Raw genomic sequence first — 14,921 nt, forward strand, 5'->3', positions numbered from 1 at the left:
TTATTCGGCTTTTTTTCTCTTCATTAAAATCCGGATCAGGACAAAAAACCGAACCCTACCGAACAGCGTCTTAACGTCGTTAACGAGAGACAAAGCGGGAATAAAATGAAAAGGCAGGGACAATATCGGAATCAAAAAATCAGGAGCTGGGGTATCGAAAGGCAAGCAGAACACGCGGCCCCATCGCATTGGATTTGGACGACGCACAATGCCATCATGCCCTTGCGTCCGTACGGCTGCCGCGTCACGAAGAGAGCGCGCACAAAACAGACAAAACAAACGTTGCAGGAAGCAGCAGCCTTTTGTGAGACCACTCTCTCCGTTTGCTGGGATTTCCATTCGCATATAAATACAGTGTAGGATATATAGATATACTCTTATTTCCAAGGACCCCAAAAGCCATAGCTTGCAAGCAGAAAACCCTAATCACTCTCCGATTTTGCTTTGCTGGATTTTGAGTTTCTCTCTCTTCTGGTGGGTCTCTCTCTCCATCTTCTTCGTACTGTTTGTTCTGGTTTAGGCCTCTGATAGGCCTCAATGTGCTTGCTATGGAGTTCTGAAATGCTCGTTCTAGCAGTGGGTCTTCTTCTTTCTTTGATTTTTCTTAGTCTCTGTAAACTTATGGATTTTTGTGGGTTTCAGAGAACGATTGGCATTTTGCTTTTTTAGATTTTGGTTATGGTATTGTTGACTCCCACTGAAAAGCTCTGATATGCTCACTACGCTAAAAAGCGATTTTTAGAGCTATCATGCTTATATCAGCAGTGGATCGTCTTCTTTCTTGATTTTTGTTGTCTCTGTTTGTAGATTTCTGGATTTTTTTGCGTTTATGAAAACGATTGGGATTTCGAGTTTTTTGGTTTTAGTTTTTTTTTCACTCCCACGGGGAGCTCTGATAAGCTCACTGCGTTAAAAAGACAATTTTCAGAGCTCTCACATGCTTATTTCAGCAGTGATCACATTTTTTTTTCTTTGATTTGTGCGTTTAGATTCTGGGTTTCTTTGCTTTCTGAGAAAGATTAGGATTTTGGGTTTTTAGTTTTTGATTTTGGTATGTTTTTACTCCCGCTGAAAAGCTCAGATACGCTCACTAAGCCAGATTTTCAGAGCTCTCATGCTTCTTTCAACAGTGGGTATTTTTGCTTTTATTTTATTTATTTATTATAAATTTTGCGGTCTTACTGCTACAGAAACCGTATGAGACATCGGACGACTGGGAATTGCTTTTGGAATTTGAAACTTTTGGTCATATTATTGCATGCTTTTGGGTTTTCGTTTTTGTTCTCTCTGGCTTCACGCTTAGCCAAATACGTGAAAGCTAGACGTTGGTTCAGAGCTGGGTCGTCTCTGATTTCTCTGAATCCGTGCTTGTGGATTGTTTTTGTTGCTTCTGACGACTGGGATTTTGCTTTTGGGGTTTCACAAGTTTGGGTTTTTCTGATTCCTTTTTTATTATTTTAAACCTTTTGTCTCTTTGCTTCCTACGTGAAAGCAAATAATAATATTTTTATTATTTTAGGGCTTGACGTTTTTTTTACAAATTGAGATTTTTTGTTTTTGATTTTTTAGTACATCGATATTGTTATATTAAAAGAAGAAGAGTTCGAACAAATTGAGTTTGATTTTTGTAATTTTATATTTTTGGGTGCTACTATTAATTCTGTACTCTCAAAGGTCTCTCTTTAAATGCCATTTTAGAGCTTTGCCTTTTGGTTTATGGAGCTTAGATCTGAGTAATGAAGCACATAAATATTGATGTGTGTGTTTGTAAATATATATTTTCTTGGGTTTTTGGCATATTCTTTTGTGTATGTAAAAAGATCTGAAATTTTTCTGAGCAAGAAAATGGTTTTTTTTTTTCTTATGAAAATCTGTGTGGATGTTTTTTGCTGTTTTACAGTTACTGCAACGTTTTGTATGAATGTTTGATTGTTCTGCCGCCATTTTCTTACTTCCATTGGCTTAATATTCGGCTTTAATTAGCTTGTTTTTATTTTTATTTTTTATGTTTCCATAACACCATTATTGTTCATTTCTCTTCATTAATGCTGTGTTTTGATTTCATGTAACCATTTAATTAAGAAGCCTTGAGCATACAGTTTTCATGTTTGTGTATATATATATATATATTTTTTTTTTAATTTTACTGTCGATACATTACTCTATTTGCGAAGTTCCGATTCTCGGTTTATGAAATTCTTTCCGTACGCATTTGATACTGTGGTAGGCCAGTATGGTACAAGTTTTTATAACGTTTTCCTATACGAAAATTCCTTTTGCTTGAATGACACACAATAGCTGGTTTTTCGAATGTTTGAGAATTCCTTTATGTGAAGTCTTCCAGACTGAAAATGAAGTAAATGAGTGAGACAAGAAAACATTACTCTAACGAACATTTATATTTGAAGAATCGCGTTTGAATACATTTGGTAGAACGTTTTTCCGTTAATTTATCTATTTTGTCCTAAACCGTTCCTAACGAATGGTATCTACACAAGATTTGTTTTCATAACGCTCTGTTTCCTATCTTTCGATGATTTTCCTTTTAACGGAGCTCATCAAGTTTATAAATGTGGATTCAACTTGTAGCATCTCGTTTATAGATGAGTAACCTTTTTAGAATTCAGAACTTAACTCCTGGTTTCCTGTTCATTAAATTTAGTGAAGTTATCTAATTAGAGAAATAAGGATCTCTCAACTCCTCTCCTGTTTTCCCCTGCATCTAAGAAATATTGACAGAGAGCACGTCACCGTACTTGCCTGCCATGATTGCCACTTCAGCGTATTACACGTCGGCGCTCTAACTAATATTTAGTTAGGCTGTTAGAGAATATGGTTGATTAATGTGTTTAGCTCTAACTGGTGTGAGAATTTCATTCTCTGTATTTTCTTGAATGCTTTCTTGTGTTCCTTTTCTGTCTCAGTTCTTGATACTGTTAATAAGAAAGTCATGATTTGTTGATTTGTATCGACGTCCTTTGGTGGAATTGACTTGTGGTTGAGCAGGTCTTAGGAAATGGAGCGCTTGAATCCCGATGGACTTGAACTACCTCCACCTCCACCCATTATTCCTCCAAATGTTGTCCCAATTGTGGCAGAGGAAAAGTCTCTTGAACTATTTAAGAAAGCATCAGCTCCAAAACGTGTTCCCATGGCAAGGACTGGGAATGGAACCAAAGGGCAAAAGATCCCTCTTCTGACCAACCATTTCAAAGTGGCAGTAAACAAGTCTGATGATTACTTTTTCCATTACAGTGTAATTACCTCTACTCGATGTCTCTTGCTTTGTACTTTGAAGATAAGTTTATGTTTGTATAATTGTGTTGGTGTTAAATACTTAAATGGTGGAACAGATTGCGATGTCGTATGAAGATGGAACTCCAGTTGATGGTAAAGGCATTGGACGCAAGGTTCTTGATAAAGTCAAACAGACATACGCAATGGAGCTTGCCAATAAAGAATTTGCTTATGACGGAGAGAAAAGCTTGTTTACCGTTGGCCCTCTTCCTCACAACAGACTTGAGTTCACAGTTGTATTGGATGATGTCTCATCAACCAGGTACTAACATGTTGTTTATTATGTATTTTTCCTGCTCTTGTATCCGATCAGGAAATTGTCTCATTGGTCCTTTTGCACAAATGTCTAGGAGGACTGCAAGCCCAGGAGGTGGCTCCAACCGTGCTGACAGTGAGGGAGATCGGAAGAGAGTTAAGAAGCAATTTCAATCCAAACAATTAAATGTGCTGATCAACTATGCTACTAAAATCCCAATGCAAGCAATCGTGAATGCAATACGTGGCCAGGATTCAGAACATTTTCAGGAAGCGGTGAGGGTTCTTGATATCGTACTAAGGCAGAATGCAGCAAAACAGTGAGTACTTGACTGTTGTTGTATCTTTCCTCAGTGATTGTCTACTATTTCATTTGGTGTATAATGATGTGTTTTTCTACAGGGGTTGTCTTCTTGTCCGACAGTCTTTCTTCCATAACAATCCAAGGAACTTTGCGGACTTGGGATCAGGTGTGTTAGGCTGCAGGGGTTTTCATTCAAGTTTCCGAGCCACCCAAGGGGGTCTATCTCTTAATATGGGTAAGCTTCTAAGCGAGAACGATTGGATTGTTTTTGTTACTCTACTGTCAATCTAATCTCTGTCCTTGACACCTTGTTTCCATGCAGACGTATCCACTACAATGATTGTAAAACCTGGCCCTGTTCTAGACTTTCTGATGCTAAACCAGAACGTTAAGACTCCATACCAGATTGATTGGACGAAGGTAATATTGGTTGCTTACTTTTTTTATATTACACTGGTGTGGCATTGTTCAAGATCTGAGCTTTCTTTAATCTCATACTATAGGCTAAGAGAATGCTGAAAAATCTAAGGATCACAACCTATTCATCTAAGATGGAGTACAAAATCACTGGACTGAGTGATAGACCATGCAAAGAGCAGAGGTGATCTATTTCTTTATTCTTATATCCATGCCATATGAGAAGTAGGCTTTATAGATCATCTCAATTTCTGGTTTCTTGTTTAATCTAATAATTTGCTTCTACACATTTTTGTCTAGGTTCTTCCTGAAATCGAAAAAAGGACAGGATGGTGATGGAGAAGAAATTACGGTTTCTAAATATTTTGCTGTCTATAAGAACCTACCATTGCGGGATTCAGCAGACTTCCCATGCATCAATGTTGGGAAACCAAAGAAGCCATCTTACTTTCCACTTGAGGTGATACTTTTGACTGTCGACTATTTATTGTTAAGCTTAATTCTAGAATTTTTCTCATTCTTATTTGCCTCTGTAGCTTTGTGACTTGGTTTCACTGCAACGCTATACAAAATCTTTAACCAATTTGCAAAGAGCTTCACTAGTGGAGAAGTCTCGGCAGAAGCCCCAGGAGAGGATGTCAGTTTTGCGTGATGTAAGTAAAGTTATGTGTGCCATCTATGTGGTACTGTTCTATCTTCATATCTAAAACTCACTGACTCCTCAAATTTTGATTCTCTCAGGCACTGAGGACTAGTAATTATGATGCTGACCTGATGCTTCGTTCTTCTGGAGTGTCAATTGGTGCTGACTTTGTGCATGTTGAAGGCCGTGTATTGCCAGCTCCAAAGGTAGACATCTTTTATTATCATTTTTGTTTCCTTCATAATTGATCTGACTTGTCTTTTGGGGTGCTGTAGAAGTTCTTATGTTCTGATTTTCTCTGTTTATTGATACTTCCCTGCAGCTAAAAGTTGGGAACGGAGAGGACTTTTTTCCACGCAACGGGAGGTGGAATTTTAACAACAAGGTACCACTCCTCCTATTTATTTTCTGTTTCGCCAGAATCAAGATTTATTTTTCACCTCAATTCACCTTTATTTTTTGTGTGCAGAAACTGGTACAACCTGTGACTATAGATCGTTGGGCTATTGTCAATTTCTCTGCTCGCTGTGACACTCGGAACCTGGTCAGCAATATGATGAAGTGCGGAAATATGAAAGGAATTGTAAGAATCTCTCTCTCTGAACTATATTATAAAAGAACTATTACTTTACTGTAAATCAATTCCTTTGGTTATTTGTTGTTCTAAAAAAAAATTCTTTAATACAGGCCATAAAGGAACCATTTATGGTATTTGATGAGAGTAACCAGCACAGACGTGAACCAGCTCCCGTTAGAGTGGATAAGATGTTTGAATACATAAAGTCAAAACTTCCAGGACCACCTCAACTTCTGTTGTGTATTCTTCCTGAGAGGAAGAATTCTGACATATATGGTTAGCTCATTATTCTTTTCTTATATCATTTTATCTGCACCTTTAGGTTGAGGATTCATGTATTGATTATTCTTCAAATTCAAGGTCCATGGAAAAGGAAAAATCTTTCTGAGCTTGGGATTGTAACACAGTGCATTGCTCCTACAAAAGTGAATGATCAGTACGTCACAAATGTGCTCCTTAAAATCAATGCAAAGGTAAATGGAAATTTACAAATCTAATTTGTGGAATTGTCTTGTAGTTTATGACTCATGCATTAATTTTGTCTTCCTTGCTTTATATGAGCTTGTGCAGATGGGTGGAATGAATTCGTTGCTAAGTGTGGAGCATTCTCCTTCTATTCCATTGGTTTCCAAGCGCCCCACTCTGATTCTCGGTATGGATGTGTCACACGGCTCACCTGGGCGATCAGACGTGCCTTCTATTGCAGCGGTAATATTTTCCCTTGACACTGAACTTGTTATAATTATGTTCTCTGCCATAATTGTTACTATTCTTTTTGGATTAGTTAGAGAACTTCACTGTATACTGTCAACCTGGTAGTTGCTGCTGTATCATGTTGTAAGTGTCTATTTAATGTGTAGCAGCAACTACCAGGTTGACTTTAATCAAGGGCCAGTGAAATCACTGTATCACTTTTGCTGTATCGCTGTATCGCTGTATCACTGTATACCGTCAACATAATTATACAACATTTCTCTGCTTATCTTTGGAATTTTGTAGGTGGTGAGTTCCAGGCACTGGCCCTTGATTTCTCGTTACCGAGCTGCTGTGCGTACTCAATCACCAAAAGTAGAAATGATTGCTTCTCTGTTCAAGCCTGTGTCAGATAAAGAGGACGACGGCATAATCAGGTTGGGTCCCCTGTGGCTTTCACCACTACATTCAAACTGCCACTTTGATATTTTTGCATCCAGTTTTTCTTATCCGATTATTATTAAAATTTTACAATATATGTTTCAATCAATCTTGTAACGTTTTTGTTCTTTTCAGGGAACTGTTGATGGACTTTTATGCTACTTCAGGAAGCAGGAAGCCGGATCAGATAATTATTTTCAGGTGCGGTATTCCTAATATATTCAAGGAGTAATAAATGAGCCACAAATGAACAACTGCATTTCTAGTTTGTGTCTTCTCTTCTTTGTTATTAATCTCATATCGTTATCATTTCATACCCCAATCAATATGGCCTAATTTCCTATAAAATCGAAGGCCGAGGAACCCGTTAATGTTAGTCACTAGAAATGCTTTGTAATACTATGAATATCAGCTAGTGTTATCCCTCTTATCACTCTTTCAACAATTCATTAATCCTCTAATGCGTATTTTATCTCTTATTGTTTGCATTTAATTAGAACTTACCATTTAAATGCATGTTCCGATTAACTCTAGTTTCTGTATGTGTACATGTGCCGTACATTATCTTCTGCACCAATTTACCAACATCTTTTTGATGCTTTGTTTTGTAGTTTCAAACAGGCTTCTCAACGTGATACGTTTTCCAACAAATCAATGAACTTTCAATTTCACATTTATTAACTAAAAGTCTAAAAGACAAGTGGTTTCAACAGTGTAATGGTTTTGAAAAGATTGCACATTAACACTCAACTCTTGCTGATCTTCCTGTCACTTGGTTTTTCTCCTATTTAGGGATGGAGTGAGTGAATCACAGTTCAACCAAGTCTTGAATGTGGAACTGGATCAGATTATTGAGGTTTTCACGATGCGAATCCACATTTTTCTTATTAGTTTTTACATTCTTTACTTGCAAGAGGAAATGTCTTAACTGTAATTTGGTGTTTTTAATCTTTTTGCAGGCCTGCAAATTTCTTGATGAGACTTGGTCTCCAAAGTTCATGTTGATTGTTGCACAAAAGAATCATCACACCAAGTTCTTCCAGACGCATTCACCTGACAATGTTCCACCGGGTTAGTCATTTTACCATCAATTGGATTTCAGAATAGTAAAGAACAAAGTTAACGTTCTTTTGTTTCTAAATAAAGCTTTTTCTTTGATTACTTGAACTCAGGAACCATCATAGACAACAAAGTGTGTCACCCCAAGAACAATGATTTCTACTTGTGCTCTCATGCTGGGATGATTGTGAGTATCCTAAACCAGAACCTGCCACTTATTATCGAACAAATTTACTCCATGTTTCTTGGACATTATTGATTATTACGGAAAGGAATAAACAAAACTCGAGTCCTGAGTCCCTTTCTATTGATTTGTTTTAGACAGTATTGTTCTCTGATTCAGCTACTCTGAATGGAGGTTCAACTGACTTTGGATTGTGTTCATGTAGGGGACTACTCGGCCTACCCATTATCATGTTCTGTATGACGAACTTGGGTTTTCAGCAGATGACTTGCAAGAACTGGTTCATTCTCTGTCTTATGTGTAAGTTTTCTCTCAAGTCACATCTTTTCTGAGTTTGCACAATGAATTCGATCCCAGGAAACAATATCTTTTTGTATTTTTATCTGTCAAGTAGTTAGCGCGAGTTTTAAACCTGACTCCTGACTTTGAATTTTGTACAGGTACCAAAGAAGCACGACAGCCATATCTGTAGGTAATATAATCTGTCCTGTTTTGTTTTCTGCTCCAATGTCTAATTGACTTCATTCTTGCTAGCGTGACTACACTGATTAATGTTCCAATACGCCTGTATGAGTTCTTCGTTGCTGCACTAGTAATGATTTTAGTCACTTCACATTCACACCTTGTTCTGCAAAGGAAATCACAGAACATGCTGTCTTTTGTACATGTAGTTTTTTGAACAGTTAAATAGTAGTAATGACTAGAAAATTAAGTAAAGGGTTACGAGCCGGTCTTCAGAAGTTGCTCTTTATTTTCTCCTTTGCTCTGTTTTCCGCACGGTGTTTTATCAGATCCTTGATAAGTTTTTTTTTCGGTTTCTCTATGCCGCAGTTGCTCCAATCTGCTACGCCCATCTAGCTGCTGCCCAGATTTCCCAGTTCATCAAGTTTGATGAAATGTCGGAGACTGCCTCAAGCCATGGTGGTGGAGTCACAGTTCCAGGTGCTGTGCCCGTGCCCGAGTTACCCAAGCTGCATAAAAATGTGATCAACTCCATGTTCTTCTGTTAAAGAATGGTTGCAGACTTCAGTTTCTTATCCCCCACGGCTCGATGCCGTTAGAATAACATATGAACTTTGACTAATGGTTTTGACAGCAACTATTTAAGCTTTGGGGAATTTTGGCAGGAACTTTCACTAATATATCCGTGCTGATATAACATACATATATATATATATATTTTTTATGTCTGGCCTGGTGTTTGACGTTCACCAGTATTTTGAGAATATCTGGTGCTGGAACACTTCAGAAATTATGTATGGATGATTTCTGTTTCTGAGAATTAATCTTGGAGTTTATTATCTTACTTGTTACCTATACTCCTATATATGCTTAATCATAAATTGGCCTTCTCCTCGTGAGAATGACTTGTATGAAACGGATTCACTGTCACTCTATCATCTTGTTTTAACAAAATAATGACGTGTAAGTTTTTCAACACATGTCATTGTAATTATCGGATCGGGACACTTAGTGGCGGTGAATTTTGTCAAAAGAAGCACGTCAACACATGTCATTGTAATTATCGGATCGGGACCTTCTCCTCGGAATAATAACAGATTCACCGTCACTCTATCCGTCATAATTTTTGTTAGTGTGCTGATGTGGCATATATGTGGACCCATAAGTCTATTAAATTTTGTCAAAAGAAGCACATCAACACACGCATATTAATTTTCGTTTTGACGGATCATCTTAATGTTATGAATTAATTTCATGGACCACTTGTGAATTTTTTTTTTTTTTTTTTTTTAATTTTGAATTTTGAAACTGTTAGATTGAAAGTTTTGAGACTTTAAGTTAGGAATTTATGGGTGTGTTTGTTGCATTGAACTATTTTGGACTGGACTAACTTTAGGGACTAAATTAGACTGGCTTGGCTTGGACTAAGCAAGATAAAAATAGTAAAGTGTTTGGTGCAGTATCGGACTAAATCACGGATTAAATTATTATTGGAATTCAAATATTTTTTTTTTTGTCAAATTTTAATTTATCTTGTTGATATTTCATTATTATTATTCTATGCTTTTTTATTTGGCTCACTCTCTCTCCCATCTCTTTACCTTTCTTTTCTTTTCATCCGTGTCTTCTTCGCACCGCCGAGAACTTTTCTTCTTCTTTTCATTTCATTTCCTATCAACAATTTAGGAAATTGTGAATATGTACTTCAACCAATGAGCTTGGTCTAAGCAGAGGTGAATCGAACGACAGAGTTCGTGAGTTCTCCAATTGAAGTTCGAATAGAGGTCTTTGTTCATGATTCAGGGTTAGGGACAAGGAGAGGGAGAGAACGCGAGCAAAGAGCGATCGAAGGGATTAGCTAGTCCCATGGTTCGCAACGTCTCTCGCCAAGACCGTCTAGTACAGTCCTTAGTCGAGACGAGTCCGGCTTACTCCCAGTTAGTCCAATGAAGCAACAAATATGGGATTGGACTAACTATTAGTCTAGTCCAATCCAATGAGGGCTTTTGAAAGGAAAGAAACACACCCTATAACCTTGTTTGGCAGCTCGGATTGTACTAACTATTTATATCAGATAGGATAAATAGCCACTAGATAGTACTGACTAAATCAGTCGGGCGTTTGGTGCATTATCAGACTAATAACCGTATTATTTATACTATGTTTGATATTATACCAGATAGAAGGAATTCAAAATATTACTACTTTTAAAATAAAAATTGATGATTAATGGAAAAAAAAGCACTTTGCAGAAATATTTATGGAATTCAAAATAAAGCACTTTGATGATTAATGGAATTCAAAATATTTATACAGTTGTTTCTTCACTTTGCAGAAAAGAAGCACTTTGCTTCTCCCATTCCCGAAGCAAAATGAAATGGAGACGGGCACTCTACAAGGACCATCAACGCCCTTAGATGTAGAAGCATACCCAAAAGCCCGTTTGTGTCCTCTCTCTCATCGAGTCCTACACCGAAGCCTCTCATATCTCCACCTCTTTGTCATTTGAAGCATAACCGCCGATGTTAAACGAAAGCCAAAACGGGAATGCAGCAGCCATAGAAGTATCAGAACAACAGCGTGCAGCAGCCGCAGTGAAGGGAAACGCAGAGAAGATACAGATAATCTCGGTCACTGCCGCCGTTGATGCAGGACGACTACAACCATTCGAGTTTTGTCAGTCCATCGAGACTCTCCTCTTTCCGCTTACGCCGTTCGCTGTGATCAGAGAAGTAGGAGGATGAGAAGTTGTAGGAGGGCGGAACAAAGAGAGGCATGTTTCTACCCGACTAAATAATACCGTGGTTTTGGGCGGTACAACTAAGCAGGTATTAGCCAGATAAAGGAGGTGGGGCCGGATTATTTAATCCGGTAGCTATTTAATCCAAACGGACATCAAATATCGTATTCCATATTATTAGTACTATTCGGTGTCTTATACGGTGTGCCAAACAGGGCCTATAGGTTTAGGCTTTTGAGTTGAGGATCCTGGGATTTTCAAATCGTGTTTGTTCATCGTACATCTTACAGTAATATATCATTTTAAATACTTTTATTTAAAATTAAATATAAATAGTACTTGACAATACTTTTATTTCAAATTAAATATAAATAGTACTTGACAAAAACTAACTGTACGATGTATGATAAACAGACAAGATTTGAGGATCTTCAGGATTCTCACAAAAATAATCCGAAGAGGATCCTTATTCTTAAAAGTTGGGCCGTGATCACATCACAGTTGATGATGAATGGTTATTCAGTTAATATGTTTATATTTTTCTTCCTAATGTTTCTTTTAAAATATTTCTTTAATTTTAATTTGGTAATAAGCACATGTTAAAATATAACCAAATCAAACCAAACCAACACTTAGTGAACCGATCTAATCAGTTCTAAACCATTGTCGTTCGATGGTGTGCTTAAACTGAACTAACCCAAACTGTACCCGCCTTTAAAATAAATCATGCATCTACATTTTCTTTTTTGAAAGAAATCATGCATTTACATGATCCTAAATGATTTCACAACTCTGTATGCCCCACGTCATGTGAAAAGTTGAGATAATAGTTGCATAATTTAATGACTGATTTTGTGCCCATCCACTCTTTTTCTTTTTTACGAACTCAACTAATGTAAAAGCAAGTTTGGTGTTTTTTGTTTTTTTTTTAACAAATGATAATTATGTACTAAAGAGAAGTGAGCTAAATCTCATAATAATATTATTATGCTTTAAAAAAAATTGTTTCTGATGTTCTGTAAGAATAAAAAGCTGTAAAATAAAGTTACTGAGTGTTCGGTAAACTTATTTTTGTAAAAGTGATTTTAACAAAAAGAATAGTGTCTGAGTGTCTGATAAATTTTTATATTAAAATACTGTGGATATGTTAAATAAGAAGAAAGCATATGGTATTGGATATGATATATTAATTATCAAAGAAAATAATACAGGGACAAAGATTGTAATTTGCAAAATATGCAAGGTATACTTGCCATCTCAAAATTTCATTACATGGGAATTGTTCACTATTCTTTGAAAAACAAACTCTTTTTTTTATGTTTTATCAAACACATTTAGTGTTCCAAATTTTTTAATAAATTATTGGGTAAATTACAAAAAACTACCTTAATTATTAGGTTGTTAACAGTTTCATACCTCATCTTTAAAAAGTTTCAACGTCATACATTTTCTTACAAATTTGTTGCAATGTTCTACCTCTGTTACATTGTCTGTCAATTCCTTCGTTATATGCTAAAGTGGCTTATGCTGGGTCCTACCCCTTCCACATATGAACTTCCATGTTGGTTTCTGATACATGTGGATCATCTAAAAAGGTGACACATGTACAAAAAAGAAAGTAAAAAAATATTCCATCGTGAATCGTGCAATTTGAATTGAAGCCTAAAGCCCAAATCGTGCAATTAATTCCATTCCATTTCAGTTTCATTTCAGTTCCCAAATCCAAGAACCCTAACCTTAATTTCATATCACCCGCCCCAAATTGCGATCAATAGTTCATTCAGCAAAAACCCTAAGTTCGTCTTGTCACCACCTACCTTCCCTTTGTTCGTTTTTTGTTGAAAACCCTTAGTTCTTCTGGTTTTCGAAGGATTTGACAATATTTCAAAGGATTCGAAATTGGGTGGAATCTGCACGAGGATCCTGAGCAAACGACGCCTATTGTAAGTACAAATTTTAGTTCGTTTTGTGCTTTGTTGGTTCTTTTTTTTTATTCCCGTTATTCTGGGTTTGTTGATTCCAAAATCTTTGTTGGCGATTTGTGGGTTTTGTTGATTGTTGATTTGAAATGCTTACTTGTATGTTGTAGAATGGGGGTCCTGTGGGTGCTTTGTTTATTGTTGTTGGGAAAAAGGTAGTTTGGGTGCTGGTGGTCCATGGGGTCTGGTGGGTGCTTTGTGTATTGTTGTCGGGGAAAAGGTAGTTTGGGTGCTGGTGGACCTGGGGTTCATTTGGATAATTGTTTAACAAAAGTTCAAATTTAGGTGATTTTATTTTGTTTATTCTAATGTTGGATAATGGAGGGTGCTTTTGGTGCTTTGTTTGTTGGTGAAAAAGATGTAGTGTTTTCTTTGTTTATTCAAAATGCTTACTAATTTGTTGGATAATGGGGTCTTTTTGGGTCTTCTTGTGCTTTTTTTTGTGATGTGCTTTTTCCTTTGCTTTGTTGTTGGCTGTTGAATATGTTGAGTTGCAATTGTTTGCATTTGGGGTGGGTTATGGTTCTACAGTTTCTTGGCTGCACTAACTAGGGTCATTTTGAGTCCTCTTGTGCTTTTTTCTATGATGTGTTTTTTCCTTTGCTTTGTTGTTAGCTGTTGAATATGTTGAATTGCAACTGTTTACATTTGGGGTGGGTTGTGGTCTTACGGTTTGTTGGCTGCACTAACTAAGGTCTTTTTTGTGCTTTGTTTGTTGGTAAAGAAAATGTAGTGTTTTCTTTGTTTATTCAAAATGCTTACCGATTTGTTGGATAATGGGGTCTTTTTAGGTCCTCTTGTGCCTTTCCTTTGATTTGTTATTGGTTGTTGAATATGTTGAATTGCAATTGTTTACATTTTAGGTGGGTTGTGGTCCTACGGTTTCTTGGCTGCATTAACTAGGGTTTAAACTTTTTTTTTTTTTTTTTTTTTTTTTTTTTTTGAATTTCAAGTTATCCAGAACTATTTTCCATTCGTTTGCATCATGGTGGGGAGCTCGGTCATGAATACTACCATTGGGCGAGAGGGGGGAATTGCATATATAGATTATTGCGACAATGACTTAATGTCACTCTTTGTGATAGATGATATGGTGGAAGCTCTAGGATATAGTGAGATGTTTGTGAACTACTATTACCAGATTCCCAACATGGACATTAGTAATGGTTTAAAGCCCATTCAGAGTGATGCTGATGTACAGAAGATATGCAACTTTGTTCCAAAGGCTCGAGTGTTAGACATGTACATTGAATAATTGTCTACAGAATAAGCCCTTACCAAGGAACAACATTTTATGGAGTCTATAAGGTGCACCGGTCCACGCACATTGGTTATTGAGGAATTAAGTGATGAGGATGGGGATGTTATGGCAATAACTTGTAAATCAAGAAAACGAAAGATATTGCTAGCTATTGAAGGACCATCACATAATAATGGGGTATCTGTTAAAGATGAGGTGACTGTTATATGCTTAGATGATGGTTTTCACCAAGAAGAGGTGGCTGGTACAAGTGTGGCTAAGGTTGAAGATGTACAAGTTGCTCGAGAATGAGGTTTACAAGATGTACACGTTGATGAACAAGGTGTACAAGTTGGTGAAGAAGGTGAAGGGGAACACAATGATACCTTCTTTGATGTACCTGTCGATTTTGAAAGAGACCAAGGAGAAAGTGATAAAGAAGATCTTGAAGAAGACAGTGACTTTGTAGAGAGTGATTATGGGAGTGATGAAGATAACACAAATTTGCTAAGTATGATATGATTCAGGAAGCACATGAGGTGCAATATGAGCAAAGAACAGGAAGGCAATTTGAGAAAAGAAAAAAAAGGCAAACTGAGAAGATCAGTGAAGGATAAGAAGGGCAAGTAA

General features: G+C 36.8%; 1 protein-coding gene across 1 annotated transcript; it reads left to right on the plus strand.

Annotated features, from left to right (window-relative positions):
- Nucleotides 1–306: 306 nt before the first annotated feature.
- LOC137734272 (protein argonaute 4A-like) lies at nt 307–9,156 on the plus strand. The gene is made up of 23 exons (XM_068473566.2): nt 307–474; nt 3,007–3,256; nt 3,354–3,559; nt 3,648–3,872; nt 3,955–4,091; nt 4,179–4,276; nt 4,360–4,457; nt 4,574–4,733; nt 4,810–4,926; nt 5,015–5,122; nt 5,239–5,301; nt 5,386–5,499; nt 5,604–5,769; nt 5,854–5,966; nt 6,064–6,201; nt 6,493–6,623; nt 6,763–6,828; nt 7,420–7,483; nt 7,587–7,698; nt 7,800–7,873; nt 8,076–8,170; nt 8,311–8,342; nt 8,702–9,156. Exons 2-23 carry the CDS (start codon nt 3,017–3,019, stop codon nt 8,878–8,880), a joined length of 2,736 nt encoding a protein of 911 aa, XP_068329667.2. The 5' UTR covers nt 307–474; nt 3,007–3,016; the 3' UTR covers nt 8,881–9,156.
- The last annotated feature ends 5,765 nt before the right edge of the window (nt 9,157–14,921 follow it).

This window comes from Pyrus communis, chromosome 7, assembly GCF_041283825.1.
Source record: "Pyrus communis isolate YQ-2024b chromosome 7, ASM4128382v1, whole genome shotgun sequence".
Taxonomy (NCBI): Eukaryota; Viridiplantae; Streptophyta; class Magnoliopsida; order Rosales; family Rosaceae; genus Pyrus; species Pyrus communis.